The sequence below is a fragment of the Chelonoidis abingdonii genome, chromosome 7 (assembly GCF_003597395.2).
Source record: "Chelonoidis abingdonii isolate Lonesome George chromosome 7, CheloAbing_2.0, whole genome shotgun sequence".
NCBI lineage: Eukaryota > Metazoa > Chordata > Testudines > Testudinidae > Chelonoidis > Chelonoidis abingdonii.
This window is the reverse complement of record NC_133775.1, coordinates 21,868,799-21,895,717: the sequence shown is the minus strand read 5'-3', so window position 1 is coordinate 21,895,717 and position 26,919 is coordinate 21,868,799. Positions and strand designations below refer to the sequence as shown.

The 26,919-nt window shown below is 43.9% G+C and overlaps 1 protein-coding gene across 2 annotated transcripts in view; it reads left to right on the top strand.

Moving 5' to 3' along the window:
* LRRC40 (leucine rich repeat containing 40) overlaps positions 1-26,919 on the top strand; it is a 47,958-nt gene that overhangs the window by 14,196 nt on the left and 6,843 nt on the right. For both annotated transcript variants that reach the window (XM_032778465.2, XM_032778466.2), the window contains exons 9-13: positions 552-597; positions 3,809-3,917; positions 5,577-5,684; positions 8,195-8,305; positions 12,391-12,468. In XM_032778465.2, coding sequence (XP_032634356.1) covers positions 552-597; positions 3,809-3,917; positions 5,577-5,684; positions 8,195-8,305; positions 12,391-12,468 — 452 coding nt within the window. The remainder of the gene's footprint in view (positions 1-551; positions 598-3,808; positions 3,918-5,576; positions 5,685-8,194; positions 8,306-12,390; positions 12,469-26,919) is intronic.

The window sequence follows — 26,919 nt, the reverse complement described above, 5'->3', positions numbered from 1 at the left end:
GCTAAGGTTCAGAATTGGGACTTATGCTATATGACAAGAGCGTACAGAAAACTGAACTGATCACTCTGTGAGGAACTCTCTACTGAGCGTGCATGAACTGAGATTTTTTTCAAGGGCTTATTACATTTAGCTGAATCTGGGTGGATGTTCGCAGGAACATCCAAAGGCCCACCCCCTGCCAAATTTCAAGTCTTTGCTCCAAAGCATGGAGGCATTAGAGCTTTTTAAAGAAAAGGTTACCATAATTTTTTAACATTGGCAAAACAGTGTGGTTTTCTCTGACTTCATTCTTGGAAATGATTGACATTTCCCCCAAAAAATTAGCCTGAGGCAGAAACTAGACACGGAAATCTTCAGCCCAAATGGTTAAAGTTTTTGGCAAAGTTGATAATCAACTGAAAACTTGATCTTATAGTGGGACGTGTCATGCAACCATAATAACTTGCAGTGCTATGAGCTTTCCCTACAATACTGACCCTTTTCATCCATTGTTTCTGTCAATACTGATTGACAAGTGCTTTTATCTTCTTGTTTTTTCTCTGCATTTTTAGAAAGGCACCCAAGAACTCCTGAAGTATCTGAGAAGCAAAATCCAAGGTATGGTATTACTTTGCAATATGTTGAACGAGGAGACTATTTATTTATTTTAATTAATTAATTAATTTGTTGTGGCTTTAAATGCATTAGAACTTAGAACAGTTGCCCTGGTTATCTTGTCCAGTTCTCCTAATGTGATTAGCAGTGCACTTTTTCCACAACTGATTTGATCTTGGAAGACATAGATGCTACATTTGAATCTAGCCTCTACCTCTCTGGATAGGAGAGTCAAAAAGTGACATAATAGTATGAAAGACCATGGATAAAATTTCCAAAAGCACCTAAGTGAAAAATAAGAAAATAGATTGGGAGGGGTGGGAACTGAGCCCTCTCTAGCCCTAGCCATCCCACTGCCTGTGCTTGTTTCTGCTCTTTTCGAGAGAGAAAATGTGCACCATGAACCTTTCTAACTTGTTTCTCAGGATCTTTCATTTAAATGTCTCTGTTATAAAGCTAATGGAAAAAAATATGGTAGTATGCCTGAAAACAGATTAAATTATCTAGGTTTTTTATTTAAAGGGAAAATAGTGGTGTGTGTGTAAAAAAAAAAAAAAAAAAAAAAAAAAAAAAATCCCTTCTCACCCCTATGGGTGGTATGTGTCTTCCTCAACCTCGAGTCACTGAGGATGTACTGTGGTGGTCTATCAGCGTGTGAGAGCAGCTTCTCTTACTGTGTTTGAAAGCGTTGGGTATAAACTAGCTGTTTTCTCAGTAAGTGGGATGTAGGTCTTTGTCATCCCACAGTCCCTCTAGTTGTCATAGTTCCCTCTCATAGGTACTAAGTGTATGTAGCATTCCATGTCTCTTGTCTCATCCATGAATGGTTTGTTCAGTAGCCCATCTTTCGTCAGATTGTCCTGGTCTCACATCTGGCGCGACTTGTTAATCGCGGGGACGTCCGAGCCGGCATGACTCTCCTATTCTTGTCACTCTCAATTTGAGGTAGGCAGGTGAAGCATTAGGGGTCTTTTTGCCCAAGGACCCTTACTGAGAATTGGGTACCACCAGGATTGAACCCCGGTCTCTCGTATCAAAGGGCAGTCTCCCCGTACAAAGGCGGTGCTTTACACATATGCTACCCATAAGTAATATAAAATATATATAAATCAGTATATATATAAACCACTATGCTATCCAGTATATATATAAAATCACCTCATACACCTAGGAATTTAGAGAAACTTTCTCCATTTAATACAGAAGGGGCCTTGGTAGCTTATAGCCTGAGCATAGCTGTTTGAATGCACATACTCAGGACCATTTTTGCTTCTAGTATAATACCTTTCACTGACTATGTATGGTGATTTATTCCTTTTTATAATGTGTATCTCTTTGCACCAGAAGATGGCAGTATTAAACAAATCAGTTTAGTCCCTTGTACAGGGTTGCACATGACTTTTGAAATGTCAGGTTCTTCGATATTGTCCTGAAAAATTAAATCCTTGCACTAACTGGGTAAAGTGAGTATGGATATAGGTAGTTTATCAGACTCAGTTTATATAGAGATGCTATGCTGTAGATGATAAAGTTAGTTATACTTACACTTATTGCAATATCTATCTAGGTATTGCACCTGTTACTATGAGTCTGAGAGCTAGATAAGCTGAAGACTGCAGCAGTCCTGTTTCATAGAAGTTTGGATTGAAAAATAATACATGTTGTTGTTTTTGATCCCTCTATAGTAAAAGCATAACTGGATGTGTTAAAAGATAAGAAACAAAGGGTAGGTATGAATGGTCAGCTTTCGGAATGGAGAGAGATAAATAGTGGTGTCCCCCAGGGATCTGTTCTGGCACTAATCTATTCAATATATTCATAAGTGATCGGGGAAAAAGGGGTAAACAGTGAGGAGGCAAAATTGGCAGATTATACAAAATTACTAAAGATAGTTAAGACCCAGGCAGACTGCGAAGAGCTGCAAAAGAGTCTCTTAAAACTGCGTGACTGGGCAACAAAATGGCAGATGAAATGCAAAGTAATACACACTGGAAAGCATAATACCAACTATACATATAAAATGATGGGGTCTAAATTAGCTGTTACCACTTAAGAAAGAGATCTTAGAGTCATTGTGGATAGTTCTCTGAAAACATCCACTCAACGTGCAGCGGCACTCAAAAAAGCGAACAGAATGCTGGGAATAATTAAGAAAGGGATAGATAATAGGACAGAAAGTATCATGTTGCCTCTGTATAAATCCCTGGTGTGTCCACATCTTGAAAACTGTATGCAGATATGGTTGCCCCATCTCAAAAAAGATACATTGGAATTGGAAAAGGTTCAGAAAAGGGCAACAAAAATGATTAGGGGTATGGAATGGCTTCCGTATGAGGAGAGAGTGATAAGACTGGGACTTTTCAGCTTGGAAAAGAGACGGCTAAGGGGAGAGATGATTGAGGTCTATAAAATCATGACTGGTGTAGAGAAAGTAGATAAGGAAGTGTTGTTTACTACTTCTCATAACACAGGAACTAGGGGTCACCAAATGAAGTTAATGGGCAGCAGGATTAAAACAAATAAAAGAAAGTATTTGTTCACACAATGCACAGTCAACATGTGGAACTCCTTGCAGAGGATGTTGTGAAGACAATAACAGGGTTCAAAAAAGAACTAGATAAATTCATGGAGGATAGGTCCAGCAATGGCTATTAGCCAGGACGGCCAGGAATGGTGTCCTTAGCCTCTGTTTGCCAGAAACTGGGAGTGAGCGACAGGATGGATCACTGGATGATTACCTGCTCATTGCCTCTGGGGCACCTGGCACTGGCCACTGTCAGAAGACACTATACAGGGCTAGATGGACCTTTGGTTTGACCCAGTAGAGCCATTCTTACGTTAATTTATATCTGCTCCCATACATTTTTTCATAAGTGCTGCTTAGTCTGTATAGTTTCCTTTCTTAGAGGAAACTAGGCTTAGAATATAGTTGTACTTTCTGACGGATTCTTATACTAACCCATGGGTACATGGTGTCTTAAAGCCTTTTGCTGCAGCTCCATACATGCACAGTTATAGATTTGGATTCTACAATCCTCTGGATTTACTAAAGAGATATATTCCAGACTGTTCTCTAACCACTGACGCCATATTCCTCCAGATGACAGATAACAAACAGTAGGAACTCTTGAGAGAGGGTACTACATGTGTGCTTATACAAATATTAACATCTATGAAATGCTGTTTTTTACATGTATGGTTATGTTTTCTCTAGATGATATAACTAGCCCAAATGAGGGGTCTCTTGTGACAGCCATGACTCTTCCAAGTGAGTCAAGGATTAACATCCATGCCATAACTGCATTAAAAGTATTAGAATATAGGTATGTGTTTCACAAAGGCTATCTATTTCTAGAACTATAAGAATCCTTTCTTCTTTTACATTTCCTTTGTTTTCAGACTCTCAGTGCTAGAGCTGGTCAAAATATTTTGATGAAACATTTTTCTGTAAAAAAACATTGTTTTATCAAAACTGAAACATGTTGTGGAAATATGTCAGTTTGGACAAAAATTTCATCAAGAAGATTTCTTGGATCAAGACAGCTAAAGAGCCAGGCATTCATCCAGAACTGCCCAGTGATTAGGACACACATCTAGGATGTGTGGGATATCTACACTGCAATTAGACACCCATGGTTGGCTCATGTCAGCTGACAGGCTCGTGGAGCTCAGGCTGCAGGGCTGTTTAATTATGGTGTAGACGTTTTTGGCTCAAGCTGCAGCCTGAGTTCTGGAACTCTCCCACCTTGCAGGGTCCTAGGGCCCAGTCTCACTCCAGAGCATGGACATCTACACTTCAGTTAAACAGCCCTTTAGCCCAAGTCTTGTGAGACTGAGCCAGCTGACACAGACCAGCTATGGATTTTTAATTGCAGTGTAGACATACCCTGGGAGACCACAGTTCAAGTCCCTGCTCCAAACCAGGAAGGACTTGAACCTCCATCTCCCACATCCCAGGTAAGGGCCCTAACCACCACTTTCTTGTCTATTTTGGGTTGTGTCTGTCTGTCTCTCTTGCACACAGGTTTTTTTTGGTGAAAAATTCAGAAGGTTTCATTTTCTTTCCAACTGGGAATGAAAATAAATTCCAAAACCTCTAACATTTTTGCAAGGAAGAATTCTGGTTTTCTGACCAGCCCTACATGGTGCATACCAGACATGCAGAGATCCTAGACTCTTGCACATCCTGGTGTTGCTTCTGTATCTTTTTATTTTATGTGCTCTATAACAAGCATGGCAGAGTTTCTTTAAAGATCACTCAAAAGTTAATGCATCAGACACTTTTAGTACCTTTTATCAGATCTCAAGAGTTTTAGAAACATTAAGAAATTACCCTCCCAAAACCCCTTTGTGGTTTGTAAGGAATCTCTTCAACTACTTTTGAAATGTAAGCAATGCTTCACGAATTTGCGTGTCATCCTTAAGGTTAGGTCAAGAAGTTGAAAAAAAAAATACCACGTCCACGTGAAACTGCAGAGTGTGTGCATAATGTAATTATTGGAGCTGGAATAGGGCCAGAACAATAGGGTTAATGCCCTTTCTCTAATGAACAATGCCATGAGATCTTTAATTACCACAAATGTTCAGAAATTCAGCTTTATTTCTCATCTGAAAGATGACCGCTCCAGCACCAGGGAACCTGTGGCACTATACTGGGGCATTGGCTCTGAGGTAAGAGTGACCCAGCATCTTTTCCTCTGGCACTTACATGTTTGAGGTATTGATTTTGCCCAAGACTGTGCATCTTCTAAGATCTGACAACAGATCAGGATCACAGCATGAGGTGATAAAATTGCCTATGCATGAGGTACCATGGCACCATGTTCTGATAGCCTTCTGGTTAAGAGGAGTTAAAAAACATCCACATTTCAGTAAATTTTTCTGCTGATTATCTTTCTAAAAGAGGAAGAATGTCCAGTTAATGAACAGAGAATGACTGACATGTTCATGTTACTCTGCTAAATAAGATGCTTTTTGTTTAGTGAGAAACGAGCAGCTGTGATTCCTGATGAAATATTTAATGCAGTCGGAAGCAATTCTGTCACTACTGTAAACTTCAGCAAGAATCAGCTGAATGAAATTCCGAAAAGGTATAGCTACTTCTTAGTAGATGTCATTCCACATCCTAATGATTCTTTTCTCTCCTGGTCAATCAGCAATATATTAAAACGTTGTGTTTTTAACCTTGCTGCCAAGAATATTTACTCCATATCTTAATTTCTACTTCAAGATGTATTTTATGTTATGATGCTATGAATAAGACAATTGCTCCTTATCTTTAAAAGGACTTTGCTTATTCCGAGTAGTGTGGAGGTATCTTACATAGATGCTAATTGTAAGTGAAAGAAGCCTAGCTAGGAGAAGAGATGGCTCAGTAATACTTTCATTACACACATGCATGAATGTGTGTGTGTGTTTTTATTTTTTTGCTTTGCTAGGAGTTGTTGAAACAAATGAGGGGATACTTCATTGACACCTCACATAATAAAAATACAGTACAGCCAGTTCACCAGTTTGGTGAATCTGTAGGATTGTTCATTGTTCTCATCACAAAGTGGTTCACCTTTTCCTATCCAAAGAAATAATTTGTGTGGATCCACTGCTTTGAGAGCTGACAGCTGTGTGCTATAGATGAGGTCCAACTTAAAATGCAACTTTTGCAGGTACTTCAGTTTAGTGTTTCCTGCAAGCATAAATAATTTCAACATTTTCCCCTGTCAGTGATAGTCTGGTAGACTCTCCAAGCATAAAGCCCCTAGTACTGTAGCTTTAGATATTATTGGACTTCATTTTAATCAATGGAAGTCCATGGAAAGTGTCACAATAACTTTAGTGGGAGCAACACAGTCTTTTATTTGTAAAGCACTTAAGAGTGTGCTGTACTAGATACAAAGGAAGACATGATCCCTGCCCCAAGGAGCTTACAGATTAAATAGACAACACCGGAATGCGCTTAATTCTGATTTATTTAATAGCACAGTGATATCTTCTTTACAACATGAGTTACTATTTGTGGGCCTCAAGAAAAAAGTGAGTTTTCAGGAGGGATTCTGATGAACAGGGGGCGCTGAGAGCTACTGAAATTGACTCCCCTATCTGGCACAATAGCCTTGTGGCTCAAGCTAGGAGCCACGGATCAGAACTGCCAAGCCACCAGCAGTGAGGCAGAGATGAAGAGTCAGGAAGAGAGCCCACCCAGGGGAAGAAGGAACCACAATCCTGATTAGGGCCTCTAGGGGGTACAGTAAAATAAAAAATATTATCTGGTAAGAGGAACCTCCATCCTTGTGTTCTAACAAGCAGAGTGTATAAGCTGCAGTGCTTAGGCACACACACGTGAATGAAATAACATTCACTCTTGGTTCTATATGTTAGCTAGTTTCTTGCTGTTATACGGTATTTTGCATCCATACCACAGTTTTGATCTTGCAGTCCTTATTCAAACAAAAATTGTATTATCTTAAATGGGAGTCTCACTTGACTAGAAGCTGTAGAATTGAGCCCTGCATAAATGCTTATAAACTCTTCTGGGAAAAGACCATCTCTTCATATGTTTGTACAGCCCTAGCTCAATAAGGCTGTGATCCTAACGGGGGTCTCTAAGCAACATTGTAATATAAATATGTAATAATCATATATGCTTGCATGTCTAGATATAGACCTGTTATTTATTTGTATTGTAATAGTGCCCAGCAGCCCTTATAATGGACCAGGACTCCATTGTACTAGGCACTGAACGAAAACAAATACAACTGAGAGGGGCAGCCATTTTGTGTTATTTCCTAAATGAAAATATCTCTTCAATGCAAGTGTATTCCTAGAATTCTATAGAAAAATCAGTTTATTAAACCAGTGTGTGTGTAAACAGCCCCATTTTTTAGTCACTGTATTAAAAACTGGGGGAGGAAGGTGTAGATGAACCGCGTATGTGAATAGCTGCTTGACAGGAAGGAATTTCAGGAGAAATCACAATTTGGAGAGATGAGTACTCTGCGTGTTAATTATCTCCCGCGTTGGTTAAAGTAAGGCCTTAATCTGAGGGATTTCAATTAACTTCATGAACTTCCAAATAGTTCACATCGAAGTGTCTCAAAATTATCTCAGTACACTGCTTACCAGAGCAATAAATACAATGTTTTCTGTAATTCACAAAAGTGATACAATGAAATGGAAATGAAAGACTAGAATTTAATTTTAACGTTGAAACAAGCTATTGCATTTCATTGTGGCTAATAAGAAGAGTGACTCTTCAGTGCCTTTTAGTAAAACAGAATTTACAATGTGGAAGTTAACAGTGAAAATCCAGTTCGTTTTTGCCATAGCTTTCTGAAATATTTTGTTTGCTGGGAGATGCACTTATGAAAGCTGACTGTCCAGTGTCTTGGCATTAAAATATAAGCCTCAAGGACAGTCAGCTTTCATAAGTGCATCTCCCATTATTTTCTTCCTGCCAACATGGCCTCTGAAATCCCAAAGAGCACAGAAAATACCTGACTTGTCAATGAAAGTCCCATAACAAGGATGCTGTTTTTTATAAATTACACAGTAAAAAGGGAGATGTTTTACTCATGTCATAAACTTTATTTGTAATGGGTTGCAGGATTGTGGAGCTGAAAGAATCAGTCTGTGATGTGAATCTTGGCTTCAATAAACTCTCTTCCATTTCCTTGGAGCTCTGTGTACTTCATAAATTGACACACTTGGATATCAGGTTTGTGATGTTTTGCTGGATTCCTCTTAGAGTAATTTCTTTTAATGCCATTTTAAACCATCCGTTGGTACAATATTGCAGTACTGAAATAAACTTTCATTTGCCTAGTTGTTTCTATGATGGTTGAACAGTTGGCAGGCTTGGAGTTGGATGGTGATCAGGTGGCCTAGAGCTAACCATTCAAAACTGATCAAGTGGACAAGCCCTAAGTAAATAAGACATGGACTGACTGAAATGCTCTGCATCAGGGTTGTAAAGGCTGTCATGGAGTTTAAGTGACTCTGAGAAAAGAGCCTTAAGGGTAGTTGTGACGGCAGTGCCAAACAGTTATGCTCTCTGAGAATTACTCCTGGGACAATTCTGTGGGACTGTGTGCCTGCAGAAAACACCCCTCCTGCAGAAAACAGCAGGGAAGCAAAGGGAAGCTGCATGGGGGCACGACTGTGGGCACAATTTTGGCAGGGTATTGACCCCCCCCAACAGAAGCGAGGCATTGGGGAACACAGGGTTCTTCTTCGAGTGATTGCTCATATCCATTCCAGTTAGGTGTGTGCGCGCCGCGTGCACAGCCGTCGGAGAAACTTTTACCCTAGCAACACTCAGCGGGTCGGCTGGGCGCCCCCTGGAGTGGCGCCACCATGGCGCCGCATAAATACCCCAGCCGACCCGGCACCCTTTCAGTTTTCTTAACTCGCCCCTGTGTCGGTCGTTTATGGAACAGTGTGAGGTGCAGTTTACTGACCTCATCGGTTTCCATAGTTAATAGCTCGTTTTTTGTTTTTTTACATAATCGTTCTTGTTTTACATAGTTATTAGTTTATGACAGTTAAAAGTTATAGTTTTAGTGTATTGTTAGTAATAAGTATCTTTCGCGGGTTGGGCTCTCCCTACCCCGACGTCCGGTACACCATGCCTGGCTTGCCGGTCTTTAAGCAGTGTATCGGCCTGCAATTAGGCCAATCGACAGGAATCCCACGACTCCTGTCTTAAGTCCTTGGGAATGCACTTTCTTACTATACCCATTGTAAGTGCCCCATTCAAGCATTTAACCGCTGCACGAAGAAGGAGCGGGACGCTTAAGACTCCGCAGCTCCTTATGGAAGCAGCATTAGCACCCTCGCCGCACTGCGTATACCGACAAGGATGACGACCGCCCCGGACCGAGCAACGTCAGACCAACAGCGAAGGCTCCTCGCACCGGGCGCAAGCGTCGGCCGAAGGAAGCCCCACGCCGCCCCTCTCTCCGAGGTCGAGCGCTGAAGCCATTGGAACGGGCTCCTCTACCCCGACCACAGGCAGAGACTGCCACCAAGGCAGACGCCCCGGCCCACCGGTCCCGGGTTGCTGCACACGCCTAAACCGGCTCCCCGTGACTTCCAGTCGCCAAGAGCGGCCGTCGAGTCTCGGCACCATGGAAGCGGCCCCGGCACAAAGGTCCGGGTCGAGCTAACTTCGCTTCGACGCGGAGCTTTGTTCAGGCGGCAGGACTCATGCCCTGACGGACCGCGGCACTGCCCGGCCTCGCACGCAAACAGCGGTCCGTGCAAACTCTCTACCAGAGGAAGCGCTCTCGACAGCGGCTGCCCTCTGTCACCGCTTCCGGATGGCCGCCCCGAGGTCCCTCTCCCAGTCACCGACTCCAATCTCGGCGCGCATCACCGCTCGCGCCACAGGCTCGGCTCCGGGCACTGGCGCGCGGCCGCCTGGGGCCACCGACCCGCTGAGTGTTGCTAGGGTAAAAGTTTCTCCGACGGCTGTGCACGCGGCGCGCACACACCTAACTGGAATGGATATGAGCAACACGTCTCGAAGAACAACAGTTACAAAGGTGAGTAACCTTGTTTTACATGCCACTGGCCCTCCTTCCCCCATTTCTGCAAGCGCAGAGCTGCCCAGCTGAAGGAGGCTGCCTCCTGGGTCCTAGTGCCAGTGGAGCTCCTTTCGAGGAGCCTTTCTCTTCTCTGTGCAACAGTGAGTGCCCATGGTGGGGTGGGAAAATGAGGGAAGGGGGGGAGAGGGTGGAGGGGAAGAGGCAGTGGGGAAGTGGGGGTGGGGGTGGAATAGGGCAAGGGGAGGGGAATGTGGGAGTGAGCCATAGGTGCTGGAACTAGAGGTGCTGGGTGCTGTCTTGAAGTGGTTTCCATTATATACAGCTTCGATGGCTTAGTTCAATGGCTCTCAGCACCCCCACTATACAAATTGTCCCAGCACCCCTGGAGTGAGGGGGGGGAGTATGAGGCATGGGGTATTGGGGGAGGGAGATGAGATGGAGAAGAAAAGGTGACAGGGAAATCACAGGGGGAAGCGGGAGACCAGCATGCGGTGTTCCCTGGGCAGCAGCTGGGGCTCCGCCGTTAATCAGGCCCATCGAACCCTTAGCCTGACAAGCCCTACCCCCCTATACCTGGACCCCCCTGAAAAGCCCCCCACATCCAGCCCACCGAGCCTCAACCAGCTACACCTGGACCCTCAGCACGCAGATTCCCCCACACCGACACCCCCCCACCCCCACAGAGTCCCATCTTCTCACACTCAGATCCCCCTGCTGAGCCCCAGCCACCTTTACCTGGATCCTTTGGAGAGTGCCATTGCCCCTGCACCCAGAGCCCCTCCTTCCAACAAGCCCCTGTGCATCCAGATCTCCCACACAGAAACCTCTCACCCCACACCTGGATCCCCCCATACTAAGCCCCTCCACTCTTGGATCCTGCTGGGCTGAGCCTGCCTGTCCGCACCTGGTGCAGAGAGGCTGGGCTTTGGGATGTTTCTGGGGCAAGCCCAACCCTTTCACGGTGTCAGGGTCAGGTGCAGCCTCACTGCCAAGTCCCTGTACCAGGGGAAGTGGGAGCTTCAAGGTGATCTCCCACCTCAATGCAGCCAATTGCCTATGCTCCCCACTGCCATGCTGGAGCCACATTTATTTATTGACAAATACAATTTGCAGAATTTTAAAATATTGTGTGTGTAATTTTTTATTTTTTTGGTGCAGAATTTTTATTTTTTTGGCGCAGAATTCCATCAGGAGTAGAGATTAATAAGCTTGGAGTGTGTCCTTGGGCAACTATATTTGTAGTGTCTTCAGTAACATCCAGTAAGCTCCTTATTGTCATTCAGATGAATACATTTAATCTTCATAACTTCTCAGGGTGTTCATTCATGGTGGTGGAATTGTCATTGGCACTTCTTACCAGGGTATAGTGCAAAGTAGCCAGACACAGCAGCTTGCATTGGTTTAGTTACATTTAAGCCAGCTTGTTTGAATTTATGTCTGCTGAAGAGGGAGAAGTGGGAGGAAGAGTTAGGCTGCAAGTTGCAGGGATAGGTAAGACCATGTGAGGTGGTTGATGGGGAGGGAACAAGGCTGAGTGCCCCAGGAAGGGAGTGAGGGCAAATTTGTTTAGTCTAAGACTGCAACATTTAATGACCCTCAGTGATTAGTCCCCCTTTCTTGAGTACTGTATCTGAAATGGCCCATTCCATCTCCTCGAGCCCCCTTTCTCTTCTCATTTAAGCAGCTCCTGAAAACCTTTTAAGAAAGAGGTTGGGTTTGGGGAACGTAATTGTACGTATGTTCTGTGTTAGAGGTGGGGTGGGGGATGCTAACTCTTTGCACACTTTGACTGAAATGTCCTCAACTGTAACTACATGTTGTTTTAGTCCATAAACTCCTTGGGTGGATCTTTGTATATCACTCTGACCATGGTACAATGCTGGGTACACATTACAGTGCTATATAAATGCAATATTGAAATTATGGCAGCGACTTGATTAAAGATTTGATTTACTTAATTCCTACTCCACACATACTGAAAGTTATTGTCAAATGAAAGTGATGCCACATTACAAAATGTTTGGGTATGTCTTTATGATAAAATCTGTTCTCTGGCAAAAACCAAATGCTAAAGAAAACAGTGATTTTGATGCCCATCTGCACTAACTGTGGTTTGGGCATACCCACGAAACAGTTGACTAGTTTAGCATGTTAGTAACATCAGCTCAAGGACAGACTAGCAAATTTTGCTTTCTGGAAACCCTTAAATTTGCTAAAGGTTAGTAAATGCTGCTTTTCTTTGTCTACAATTCAGAAATAACTTTTTGACATCTTTACCTGAGGAAATGGAAGCACTGATAAGACTGCAAATAATAAATCTTTGCTTCAATAGGTAAGTACCCTTGCAGATAGACCTATTAAGATATAATGAGAATGAGGCAAAGACCATCATGTGGTAATCCCGTTTGTGTGTTTGAAGCAATGTGCACGGGAGAATACTCCTCAATACTATTGAGTCTGTTCATATTAGGGTTCTGATTCTGCTAGTAAAGAAGTTTTGTTTCCAAATCACTAATGAAAACAATGGAGAATAATTTGAGATGTATGTTACCTTGTTTCATTGTTCTTTCAAGAAAAAAACACCTTTTTCCTGCTTTCCCAGCCTCAGTAAGTACTTTAAATGTTCAAAGCATTCTGCAAATATATTAACCAAAGAACTGGGTTGCACTGCATGTCTTATTAAGCAGGTGCAAGTGTACTTTGGTTCCATCTGCTGATAATTAACACAGGAATATTCTGTCACTGATGCTGGTAGGGGGGCACCTGATAGGAAAAATACTCTGTATTTGTGATTTTTTTTTTTTTTTTTTTTTTTTTAAAGGGCGTCTGTGGGTATTTTTGAGGGTTTCCTGCAGGTCACTGGCTTCGTCCTGTTTCTGTCATAGGCATTTCTTGGAAAATCCTGGCCCTACTGAAGTCAATGGAGGTTTTGACATTGAATTCAATAGGGCCAGAATTTCACTCTTCATATTTTACCAGCGATAAAGGGTTTACAGACCTTGGCTATCGACCAAAGCCTTTCACTTTCTTGACTTGTAATGAGCTTGCATCTCCCACTTTTAGTTAGTGGTGGCTCATAGTTTTAGGAAGAAACGACTTTATCATGATTTGGAACAGGCTTGAACATTTGGCACCATTGCCAAGCAGAACTTTTCAGGGCAAACTGCTTCTTACCAAACTAAACACAAACTCCTGCCTAGCTTGTTGTCTGTTTGGCAGGAAACGATGTGTGAAAGTATGGATTTTGATTCCTTTCTTCTTTTTGCAAATGGCATTGCTCAGTGCTGGTTAGTTTCAAATAATTTTCAGCCCATTTAAAAAAGGATCAGTTTTACAAGAAAATATAAATTGTCCCTTGTGCCTGTTCCAGGTTTTTTCATTGAAACTATGTGTCAGTTTGCTTGAATGTATCAAAGTCAGCACTTTGCTGGATCAGGCCACTATGTGAACAGCGGATAAGGGAACTTTCTTCAGTAGCAGATACATACCCAGTACTAGGCTGTGATTCATCGAGATGGTAGCTTTCTCTGCCTATGCTGGTGCCAATGGGGCCAAACTTTAAAAATAGTTAACAAAGCACAATAGGATTTATCGGCATACACTCTTCTGCATGCACCATGTGGTACTTATTTTTCAAAGAATTTATTGCTGCAGCAAATGGCTGGTGCTTGCAGGGAGCAATATATGTCACTGGTTTGCTGAGGCATGGTTGTTGTTTAGTAATAATCAGAGCTAGTTATGTATTTATAACAGAGATTTCAATATAATCTGATTGATATTTGTTCTTTCTAATTCCCATCTCATTTGGATACTGCAGAGAATGGCAGGCCCCTCCTGCCTTTGCTAGTGATTCCTTCCTCCAGGCAGCAATACATGTGGCTAAACCCAGTGTGGCTGGCTCCATTGCTCCGATCGAGCCTGCCTCTGGCCTGGTCTACACTACGCGTTTAAATCGATTTAACGCTGTACCTGTCCACACTACAACGCCCTTTATATCGATATAAAGGGCTCTTTAAATCGATTTCTGTACTCCACCCCGACGAGAGGAGTAGCGCTAAATTGCGGGAGATACTAGATCTGATTCGCTGTGGGAGACAAAATCTGTTGTATCAGACTCCGTTACAGAAGGAACACGAAATCCAAGCGTTTGAAAAAAATTCCAGATGACACAGGCTGCGTGATAAGGTAAAGAGGAGGACAGCCAGGACACTCAAATGGACGCTCATAGGATGAAGAGGAACGGTACTGAGAACTACAGCTATCCCACAGTCCCAGCAGATCTCTGAAAGTATTATGCCTTCTTGGCTGAGCCAACAAAGTCTGAGTCAAACACAGTTGATGCGTGGTTCAGGAATAGCATTCCTCAGTTCCGCCACCACACGATGAAAAAGAAACGGGGAAAGAAATCATTCTTGACTTCTTTCATGTCACCCTGCTATGTGTACTGAAATGCTGCGGTAGACGCGATGCTGGCAACAGTGAAGAGCAGATCCGCTCTTCCCCCTCCCGTGGAAGACGTGCGAATATGATGATCCGTCGTTGCCATTCAGCCACGTGGTGCTCTTCTGCTGCGCTCAGGTGAAGGCTGGCCGGGGGCGCCTGGGTAAAAATGGGAAAATCCAGTTATCCCGGTAGAATGTACAGAAACGGAGCTGGTAAAACGTACTTCAATCATAAGCAACTGGGGGTGAGCTCATCAGCGTCCCTCCTTTCCTGTGTAAAGAGAGGATTTCTGGTAGTGGCTGGACTGTCATAGCCCGTGGGGGGAAAAAGCGAGAGCACTCGGCTACCTCCCTCATTTTATCTCACTAACAAGTTCTTGTCTGTTCATTATCTGCCATCAATATTATACACTTCATGAACAAATGGGGGGAGGGGGAACGCCCTACGTTCCCCAGGAAGGTTGGGATTGAGGAGGAGAGCAACGGAGGTGAGTTAAGTTCGGGTGCACAGCTCGTAATGACACAAGCACCCTTGTGAGAGACTACTACAAGAGCGGTGCTCAACATGGTTAATAATTATTGCGTCCTTATTTAGCGCAGACGACTCTATTTTTTAAACCATAAGAGCAGGATGTGACTGTCCAAGTGATCACATCCAATTTTGCTTTTGCGTTTGCGGCCCCCGCTGATTCAGCCAGGGCACTCATAATAGCAGCGGACAGTACAGAGGGGGAAGAGATAACACAAGATATGCACACATAAATTCTTGACTTATTCAGGTGAACAATGCTCTATTTCTCTTGGCTGAGCCACAGGGAAAGTAATATGGGCTCCACGTGAGGTAAGAGCGAGTGGTATGTACAGCTGTGAGTGAGAGGCGCGAATATACGCAAACAGATATGTCTCTGTAAGTAAGCTCATGCTATTCTGATATCTGCACTAATGCACGTAGAGTGCTGAGAGGCGTAATCGCTCGCTGGATGAACGCATCCATGCACGCTCACCGACGTCACCACTCAGTTTAGTCACCATGCTAATCGCGTGACCTTACGAATATACAAAGGCCTGAAAACCTCGGAGCGAGAGCCATGGATACTATTAGCGCGTGTGCAGCTCTGGCCAAAGCTCAGCACCTCTGAAATCACTATCAGGGACTAGCAGTGTTAGCGAGAGAGAGCAAGAGATTTGTTAAAGATACTTGATTAAGGTCCACCTCCAGAAGGAGAGAGGATGGATGCGGCCGACTAAGTGGAATTCTTCACACAACCTCAAACCCCACCCTAGGGTGCCTCATGCCCATCTGCCGACTGATAAGACCGCACCAAAGAATTCAGGCAGGTGGGAGAGGAACGTCTCTCAGGGAATACTATGAAGTGCTACCGGAAGCAGACTACCCCACAAATGCAAATCCGCTTCAAGAAAATCGAACGTTAAGATACACTGACCATGGCAAAATTAGTCCCGAATTTCAGAATGGTACTAAAATCTGCGAGAGCTATATTAAAATCCGAAAATTACCTTATATATATACTGGTTTTATTATAATAAAAACCGATTTTAAGCTATACTATTTATCATTTTGCGCCGTCACAATGCGATCCCGTAGTGTAAGCGTGGCCTTGCCTCTCAAAAGGCTATGTCTAAAGTTTTAAAAAAAGATCTCTCCCAACGCACACCATTCGCGACTTGCTGGCTGCAGCAGAGGACCTCTCAGATGTGCCGGATCAAAAAGAGCAGAATAAACCTGAGTGCGAGTAAGTAAGAAAGAGAGGCCGCCGCTCACCACCTACTCTCCAGGAGCAAAAGTAGCTATGCACCCATCATGTCCCCAAGTGACTTGATGGTAATCCTCCTTTTACTCACATTTCAAAAATTTATCACCTCAGGGATATATAGTTATTCGCACTTACCTCAGTTGACCATTTTACTTGGTTGAGTGTAACATGAAAAAAGAGGGGGTAGAAATGGTAACGTTGGCGTGCTGTTTCCAGTTAGTCTGTACCATTCTACCACTAGGAGAGAGCGAGAGATTTTCAAGTAGCATTAATCATTCACACTCAGATTTCTACTTCATGGATTATAGACTCATCGTGCGCATTGTTCGCAAAGCTTTTCGAAATGTTCACTCGTCTCAGTTGCTTAGGGCGGAAGAACATCGCCTCTGTCTAAAGATAGCATCTCTTAGCTCTAGATACAAACTCGAGCCCGGGGGTGGAATTGGTAGTCTCAAGGATTGCTTTTAGGTTTAACTTTCATTTTCGTGGCTGGGGTAGGGGAAGGAAACTTGATATCAGACATGTTCCGCTGAACCATAAATAGACTACACAGATGTTGTAAGCTACAGACTCTGAGAGACTTGCATTAAAAGCCAAGACATCGAATCGAAGAGGTAAGTGTGTATTGTACGAGGGACTGCTGAGGACTGGTGGTGTGATACACGATAGCGGAGTTCGGGCCTCAGCTACCCCCGTTCCGTCCTCCATGAGTCCTCAGAGACCCTGACTGCAATGTTAATGGGCTACATGAGGCTGGTTCGGCGTAACGTCAACTCCGTATCAGTCTTCCTTGCTCCAGCAAAAAACATCAGCCAAGCAGGTCTGCTTTCCGGTCCATATTTTGTCTCCTGGATTTGCCCATCTGCAAGAAACCCTAGTCTAGCACCGGCAAACCCAGAAGCACTAGAGCACTGAGCCCGTCGGGCTTTTTGTTTTCCCGTCACCAATTTTGTGTTACTAGTGATCCGCCAGTGGTGACCGAGGCGTACATCAAATCTCGATCGCTTACACCACCAGCTTCAATTGCTTTGCAATGATACGCAGAGATGGCTTACCAGTCGTTCATTGTACCGTCTACTGCCAGAGAAAACTGGCAATGACATGACGGTTATCTTCTCTTCTCTAACTGTCGCTGCTATCATGAGTGCCCTGGCTTAAATCAGCCAGGGCGCAATGCAAATCAAACTTGGGATTGACTCAACTGGCCACTGAGTCAAATCCCTTCCCTTATGGCTGTCTTAAAACCATAGAGTCAGTGCTGACTACAAGAAGAGTCAAAGTCACAGAAGTCAATCCTCGGGACTCATGGTACAGTCATCTAACTAGACCCGTCTGTAGTCTATGAACTGAGATGCACTAACTCGATTACTCTGCTGCTTTTTACAGATCCACTCTCCTCTCCCCCGACTAACACCGGCTTATTAACTCCGGTGAAAGAGAAAAGTGACATAAGTCGATTTTGATGAAGAGCGCAGCTTTAGCTTCCATGGCTGTTTATACTTAACAGCACAGTTTAAGGGTCCTCCCCCCAGACTTGCACTCATTGTGACCTTCACTTCTACTCCACATACCTCGTCGCCGATGTCCTACAGGTGGGTCAGTAGGTCGACCAGTCCCCATTTTCTTCATTGCGTCGTGAGGATACCAGATAGAAACATAACTTATTTTGACATAAACGGGGGCACTTGGAGGCAGGTCAGTCTTGGCTATGACGTCATCAGGACTACTCAATTATTTAGAACTCAGAAGGAGCGATTGACTCTTGCCCCAAGTGAGCCACTCCCATTTTGGTTTCAGAACCATTGTCACAGGCATCATGATAGCATCGGGACACTAAACGTTGATGACTGGCCAGGTAAACAGGGAAAAAGCCTGGAATCCCCGCGAAACTTTTGGAATTCCATTTCCGAGTTGTCCATGTGAGGGTCACACACACACAGGTGACCACACAGAGCTCATTTGCACTCGTCACATGCAGTCTCCTGTATTTCGTAAGAAAGAGCGCCGAGCTGTGGACCACACAGAGGTTTCTGGATCTACAAGGCTGATACGCTCATATTGGCCTTCCATGTGAAGGCCATTGCTTGATTCACTAGACCATCTTGCGTTACTAAAAGACGGGGAAATATGCAAATAGTTTTGATAAGGAATAATTCACAGTCTTGGTGATAAGGTTCATCACGACGAGCGACTCCCTCAGTGCTCGGTGAAACTGAAGAGAACATAGAACAGGTTTAGTACCAGAAAGCCAGAGAGGCACACGGAGAAGGTCTTAGGCGAATACTTTACGGATAGAGCGAGAGAACATGCCGTTACTTCTCCATGCTTGCAACTTACATGCAATTTGGCGGATTCAGCTGCTACCAGTTGCCCCACTCATCGTCCGTGGATTCAGACTTTGGGATTGGAAATATCAAGTGGTTATCTTCGAGTGTATGGTCTGGTCTAGCTCCCCCTTCACCGTTCCAAGGCGGGACGCTGGAGCAAACACTAATTTTTGGGATAAGAATCCCGTAGTGGTGGGTTGATAGCACACAGCAGTCCGTAATAGCCCCAACAGACCTCAGGATCTTTTTGAATTCGAATATACCCCAGAACCTCCGACAGTCCTCCCTGCGAGCTCACCAGCGAGAAGAAGCCCAGACAGTGAAGCCATGGAAGCGACTCCTGGTAAGTAGTCCCTTCATTCTGTACCAAACACGGATATTTTAAAACAAGCGACGGTTTTAGTCGATCGCATTGATCAGCCAGGGCTTTGCTGCAGTCCGAGCCATTACTGTTACGGAGTCGAAAATTTCGCTAGACACTCTAGAAGACTTAACAGTGTCTGATGGGAATGGTATATGGTGATCACGAATTCCTCCAAATTAATGTCATGAATCGACGGGTACGTGAGAGGAACTCAAAGACCAACTCCTGTATTATGCTATATGAGATTTACATGGTTTCTGGCGCGACAGGTCCTATCTTACCGTTCCCCCATAGTACGGTAACTTTTCAACGCCTTCGCATTTTTGCAACCGACATCTTGCGCCGTTACTGCAGGGCATTGAAGGCCATTGCACTGAAGGCATTGCTGAATAAAACAAACGATCTTGACCCAGGCTCCACTGCGAGTAAGGTGCGTATTGTCATGGATAGAGGACGAGTGATATCATCCTTATTATGGTTACCTTGTTAATGTGCATAGGATTAGAAACATCTCCGGTGAATCTGTTCACCAATAGAGGTGACGTTCCGCGATTGGACTTCATATTAGAAGTGTGGATTTTGCGGGTATATCTGTTCCCTTGAAAATTCTTAAGGGAACAAATCATGTTATTAACTCCCTACCAGGATGTAGAACGAAGCATGCTGACGCTCTAGATGGGGGAAAGGTATGGGATTTTGCGGGACGAGGTTCTCAGCGTCTTGGCAGCAGGATTCTTCCCTGCTACGAGCACGCGAATCGGGGGTGATGTAGGTGCTGTGTTGACTTCATCAAGCTTTACAGCCCGCTGCATCGCAATGATTATCTAAATAGGAGATCCATCGACGCTGTTGGTTGTGGATGTCGAAGAGGGGGGTTTGGGGCTTTGCTCAGCTGACATGGCTGTTCCTCTTAAGCGTCATCTTTCAGCAAGCCCACGGTAAGAGAGGACACATCTTAGTCTATATTCTTATTAGAAAGAAGCAGTGAATCACTGCTATGGTCTATTAACTGCTGAATTATGTAAAACTCGATGCGCTCAGACCTTTGAAGGATGTAGAAGTCAGAAATTAAGTAAGCTCATAAGCTTGACTCTACCATCGCACTTGAGATTTCCGCTTCCTTCATTCACAAAAATGCTTTTAAATTTTGGCGTAAGTCTCGTTTGGAAGCGTACTAGTTTGCTGCCGTACCTGTGATAGCATGGTGTTGATTGTCCCTGTGATACTTCAAGCCTTATAAAAATTATAGGGTGTGTATAATGTAGATGTGCCACAAGCACAGGTCCAACAACCAGACAACTCGCAGCCTCGCAGAATGAATACCTCATTAAATCGTGTTACGTCTTTAAGACAATCTATATGCCTTTCTTGCGGTCCTAACACCTGAATAGCTAATTCACTAGGATGGGATCCAATTGGACCCATCCTAGTCGTCAATGTTTAAGGTGTATAGTCTATCAAACTCTCAGGATGTTCTATGGTGGGAGGATAGATATCCCCTTGAATGCACTTTTCGAGTTGTCTTAACTCTGTCTGTAAATGGCTCTCATTAAAATATCTAACTGACGATAGGCACTCACTCTTGTCCCAGTTGAGTAGCACCCACATACTTCATCACCCTGGGTTTGCACTTCCCCATGCAGACTGCACATTTCTCAGACAGTCCCGTTATGCCATCAGTCGTCCACAACCACGGCACGGGCGTGCATGCAATGCTGTGTGATTCGCGAGGTAAGAAGAAGACGCGGAGATGAAATTTTCACAGAAACTTATATAAGTAACACGCACATGGAGGAATAAAACAGAATGATTAGGAAGGATGTGTGGGTAGCCAAAAGTACAGTGAAAGATTGCCAGTGAACGATCTGAGAGGGGCTTAGGCAGGAAGTACCAGCGTTGAGATGAGAAGCAAACGCTGGATCTGCTGTTCGTTCTCCAAATCTGAATCTCCACCTGCATTGCGTGGCAGGGCTCAGGAAATAGCCAAGTCATCCCCAAGCCTGGAGCACAGTAGCAGATGGTGTTGCCACTGAGCCCCTGTCATTATAAACTCCTCCCTCTGGCCCAGTCCCTCATCGCATCACCACTCTACTATCTCCCTCACCCAGCACACGCTGTAAGAACGCATAGACTTAACGAACTTCCGTTAGAGATTGAGTTTGAGCAATTGAAACCATCCTTTTAGCCCCGCTTTTCATTGAGAACAAACCTTCTGACGTCTATCACATACCTCCTCAACATGCCACTCCTGTCCATAGGAGATTCCAAAGAAGCATGATATTAAGGCTGTTATATAATTTACGCTGTTAGAATAACAAATTCACTTGGTAGTTGCAGCTATCTATGTACCTCCATCACACAATTCCTCTTCCCCTTTTCCTTAATGCTAAAAATATGGTTACGATATCCACTTCATAACCTTCTCGTGCCAACATCAGTCTGTTAGTGGTTGGAAACAAAGGGACAGTACCCTATTATTTTTGTCTCAATTTACCTTCTCTGTATAACAATTATTGATTTGATTGTTTTTAAATGCTCTCCTCAAACCAGAACATACCAAACCTTCACTCTTACATTCCTCTCTGCCTCTATGTGAGTTTCTTTTTTTTTAATCCTCTAAAGTTCTCTTATGTACATCAATTACAGTAATTACATCGAAAGGGGGAGGCGTGGTTTGCTTACAGGGCCCATCTCTGGAAGCACTATCATTTCAGATAAAAGTATAAGGGAAACCTCTCTGATGATTACTCATATCATCTCGGAATTGCCTCAAACGTGCTGTCAACCTAGCGATCGGTTTCCGAGGCATGTCGCATAATAAGAGGAGGTGGCGAAGCCTCTTTTTAATGACGATACAGAATTCTACATTTCCTTCGCCACAGCCAGTTGTAATGAAAGGGGCGTGGCCGAGGGTTGAGGTTGTACGTGTGGTACAGTGTGTCCTAGAAGACGTTTAAGTCCATCAAGTGAACCCTGTGAGCGGAGGAGGGTTCCTATCAAAGCGGCACAGCCACGCGCAAGACAGTCACACCTATAACCACCCCTGGGCTGTTGCTGAAACTTTGTTTTCAGGATCCTTCTCCTGTGTACCGCTGTGGCAAGCGCCTCCTGACGCAGGTGTGTTGCTCTTCTGGTACTTCTAATCGCCCTGCGTCTCTGGTGTGTCCCGCTACTGCTCGTACTCATGCCGGCCCCTCAGACGTGTTATATATTCGAGGGATCTTTGTTCTCTCAAAGCCTCCCACCCAGGCCCTAATTGCTCTCTCCCCGCCAGACAGTCTTTCCACAAAGGATTGATGTGGCCATCCTAGCAAGGCAGCAATAGGCAAGCGGGCAACATTGGTGGTTGCGTATCGCAACACCGGTCTTGTCTCGGCGAAAGGCCAGCAACGAAGATCGCCAGCGACCCTGGCAAATGCACTCTCCACTGGCACTGACTGTAGTGACAGCTCCTGTACCACTGTCCAGTGCTTGCAGTGTATGGTTGTTATAGCACATGAGCCTGGCATCAAGGAGCCCGGTTTCAACTAAGCATCCTAACCGGAGTAAGTAATTATAGGATTTGAACATTCCCAACGGTTCTTTTCTTTCTTGGGGAATGAGTAAGTAATTCCCTTGTGCAGCCGTTCCTTTTAATTTTTAATTTACAAGATATAAATAGGTGGCCTTCCTGGAAGACATAAGCTGAGTCGATGAACCTCGCTTCCTGGCCATCTCACGTGAGTATGTGGTGTGTCAGAACGTCCACTTGTGGGTCCATCATGTGCTGCCACCAGCACCATGCAAAAAGTGTACGGCCCTATTAATCATTGTTCCCGATTATTTCTATCACATTTCCTTTTAGGCAGCGGTTCACGTACTGCCGAACTGTTGTGCCCTTTGTGGGTTTTTTTTGCCTGCCTTATTTAAACACTTGTGCTTGAAATCAATGTGACGCAAGAGCCGAAATTCATTGAAGCGTTATTTGAGGAGTACAACATGATATTCCATGTCCGATCTTTCTCGCGTGATTATATGCGCAAAGTAAATCTATGTTGTCGCACAACCTCGGCCACCACAGTTCGGACTGAATCGCACCTTTAGAGACTTATAGCAGTGTATAAAATTAGGCCTAACGTTTTCATGGTCGTCGAACATACCCATCATTTTCTAATACCGTCGCCACACATGTGCATATTTGGTCCCAGTTTTTCACAGTCGAGACGGACAAGGCTTCGTCATGATCATGCATGCAGGGCAAGAATTTACAAGGCTTCTGAGATGCATTTAACGTAGGTTCTACGTTTCCTACGTCGGGTGCCATCAACGCGAAGCGCCTTGACTCCTCACTGAGCTAGTAGCATTTTATGTGTAACCCCCACAACGTCCGAAGAAACTGACTTTTGTTGTTCACAGTTGGTAGCCATTCAAGTTTGTTTAATCCTGCGCCGATGGTGTCAAATTTGCAAATGACTGAAAGCTCCCAGCAGTTTCTCTTTGTGAGTCTGTCCTGAAGTTTTTTTCTGTAAGTGCTAACCATTCTCTCTCTCTCTCTCCAGGAGACTGAGTGTTCTCCTACAGTTTTTGTATATTGCCATTCTTAATATCTGACTGTTGTCCATTGATCCTTTATGTTTATGTCCGTGTTGGCCATAGTGTACCTCATTCATGGACATTCTGGCCCATGGATGCCATTTATATAACATGTCGGTGGTATGTCCCAGGTGTAATGACACTCCAGTGATGTTTGTAGCTTATTGGTAGTTCGCTGTGATGATGTTGCTGGTGTACTGTTGGCAGAGTTGACATCGAGGGTTTGTTGCTATGGATGGCGGCGTGTTATTTAGCGTTGTGCTATTGGTATGGTGTGTGGATTTGCTCGTGATGAATATGTCCTAAGAAGGATTGGTGTGTCATGGTGTCTGTGGGTGAGAGACTGGCCTGCCTCTCGAGGACGTCGTGAAACGAGTGATCATTTCTCCGTCCAGAGCTGTGGTGTGTACGAATCACTGATGATGACGGTGGGCATGAGTTTAAGCGTGAGCGTCCTGTGTAGGTTGTTGATTGGTCAGTGGATGTTCTTGTGTTTTTTCTTGGGTCTTATCTTGTAGCAGGGGCTTTCAGTACATACGTCTTGGTCTCTCGTGATTGCTGTTCCTGTGTTTTTCCTTGTCGGACTTATCGAGTTTTGAGAAGCTTTGTGTAAAGCATCTTGTAGTGTTGTTCTCTTGAGGGATTGGAGAATGTGGTTGTCCTTGCCGCTTGGCTGTAGACGATGGATCGTGGGTGTGTCAGTGTGGGTGGAAGAGCTGAGGCATGAAGGTTGGGATGAGGAGGTTCGTAGAGGGTTTTTCGGATTGTCACAATATAGAGTGTAGTGTTCTCAACTAGGTAAACCATGTCACTTATTTGTACTTGTGTCTCTGTTGAAAGTGGACCTCCTTAATCTGGTAATCTGGTCCAGGCTGAGGTTGATGGTTCGTGACGCTGTTTGAAAATCGATGTGGAATTCTTAGCTGATGTTCTCTCCCGATACGGATCCAATGCATGTAGTTGAGGGGTTTCAAATTATTCCGTCGATCATTCTGGGTGTATCATTACAGATCTGTCACCAGCACTGGCTTCATCTGCCATCGACATTGCCTGTTCCCACATTATACCATTGTTCATGAAAATTTCTCAGTGGCTTTTTCCAATTGTCTACTCTAAATACTGTGTCTTTGCGACTCGCGCACTTTACTAACCCGCCCCTTTCCTGTCCTGATCAAATATAAAATACCAGAAATCTTTGGGCAGGGCTCTTACTGCCCATACGTCTTTTGAATACAAACTGCTCTTTGACAAGATGCCATGAGTACAAATGGCTTCATGAATGGGCACTATAATGAGTCTGAGGACAATCCTGTTACGAACAATCTTGAAGTAAGTTCACACTCACGGCAAGTTAAGATATGCCGACCCAGCTTACTTCTAAATTTTCCTAAATTGTGAGCCCCACTATATAGTTGCGACTAGACCTCCAGAGTTTTCAATTGTTTCTGTGCTCAAGCCAAACTTCCATATTCAAGTACCCTATGTATGTGAGTTAGCTCTAATGCGATATAAATTTTTCTGTGTTAATAAAGATAAATTAAATCATGGTAACGCTCAGAAACATCTCTATTCTACTCGTTACTCTTTGAGAAACTATGAAAAATTGCAGCACTGCCTCCATAGCTGATTGACTAGAGGTCAGGCATTTTATGAATTTAGGAGAACACACAAGTACACATGTTACTACCTTTTCCTTGTGACTAAAACAGTTACAAACCACGTTACTGCGCAGTATTTAAAAAAAAAAAAAAACTCACCTAAATTTCGCATTTTCAAGCTGTGGCACTTGAAGGAGGTCATTTATTCTGGAAGGGTTAAGGTGCCAAGCTTGTCCATCTTTCCTCTTTAGTGGCAGAGGGTCTTAAGATCCAAAACCGAATTGTGTCTCAGTAGGATAGGTCAGCGTGTGCGATGTCATTAACCAAAACATGAAAATCTGACATCCTTTACGCAAGAAAATGAAACACAAAATCACTAAGCAAGCCGACTCAGAAACACAATTACAAAATGTTATGAGAGGAATTCTAAGCCAAATACACGAATAACTGTTACGTATGCGACGTAGTCATAATGCGTACAGCTCCGAAGATATACAGTACATAACTCAAAAGCTGACATAAACATGCATCTCTGAGCTCCTCTCCCTCCTGCCTTTGCAGTTCATTTGTTCGCATATAGTCAGCCGGATGAGGTACCGATGGCGCATGCGGTGTTGACAATCGGTCAGATACCGTTTGTGATCTCAGGGTCCATGTGCTGTGCTATAGGCTTGCAATTAAATACTGTGATCTACCATCTATTCACCACATAAAAGCGAACTGGTATTGTAATGATGAGTCTGTCCTTTTGTCTCTGGAGCAGGTCTCATTTGTTAAATAACTGAGCAATCTCGAGCAATGGTCGGTCAGACAGACACGATTCCTGCACACCACACAAGATACTAGAAGCTAACAGTTCCTGCTTAAACAATTCATTACTTCCCCAACTTGAATCCTGTTTGTTTTATATCATGAAAAAATTGTTCACCAGTCTCAAAAAATCCAACCCGAGCCCACCCCAATCGCACTTGTGTATATCTGCTATGACCTCACGTTGCTCTAATATTCACTAACAAACAAGACACCGTACAGGTACAGACACGCGCCATGTTTATGGGCCGTGGGCACATAAGGAAATTTAACGCGCTCAGAAAGCGCATTCCAACCCGTCGCCAGCATTTTATCCAACCCACTTGCTCCCTTAACGTGACACTGAGCTCAATGACAGCTGTTTTCATGGCTGAATCACATGCACCACACACTTTAAAAATGTTTCCAGAATATCAACTGAGGCATTTACTAGATAGCTCTTCTATAGTTTTTCTCAACCCATGAGCTACGCGTGATAATTTCCCTTGATGGATAATTGACATGAGCACTTCCAGTTGATTTGCAAAATAAAACTAAATCACCCCCCATTTTCATGGCTTTGTTAGTTCATTAATTTAAGACCACAGGTGCAGATGTTGGTTCCAAAAAGATGTTTTCCTTTCTTAAATACTTACCTTACAGGAAAGAACCTTCAATATCTGCTTTAAAAAACCAACAGAGACTACTTCAGCTTAGTTATTAAAAAAAAAAACAAAAGAAGACCCAAAAAAAACGACAATTATAACAAGAGCATCCGTGTATAATACAGAAAGTCGGCATTGATTGCTACTTAGCACGAAAGAAGATTACTTCACCCAAAGAATTCTAATTAATTTTTGTCTTTGCGAAAACTCAGATGTTACAAATCGAATTCAGATTTCCCAATTTGGGTGGG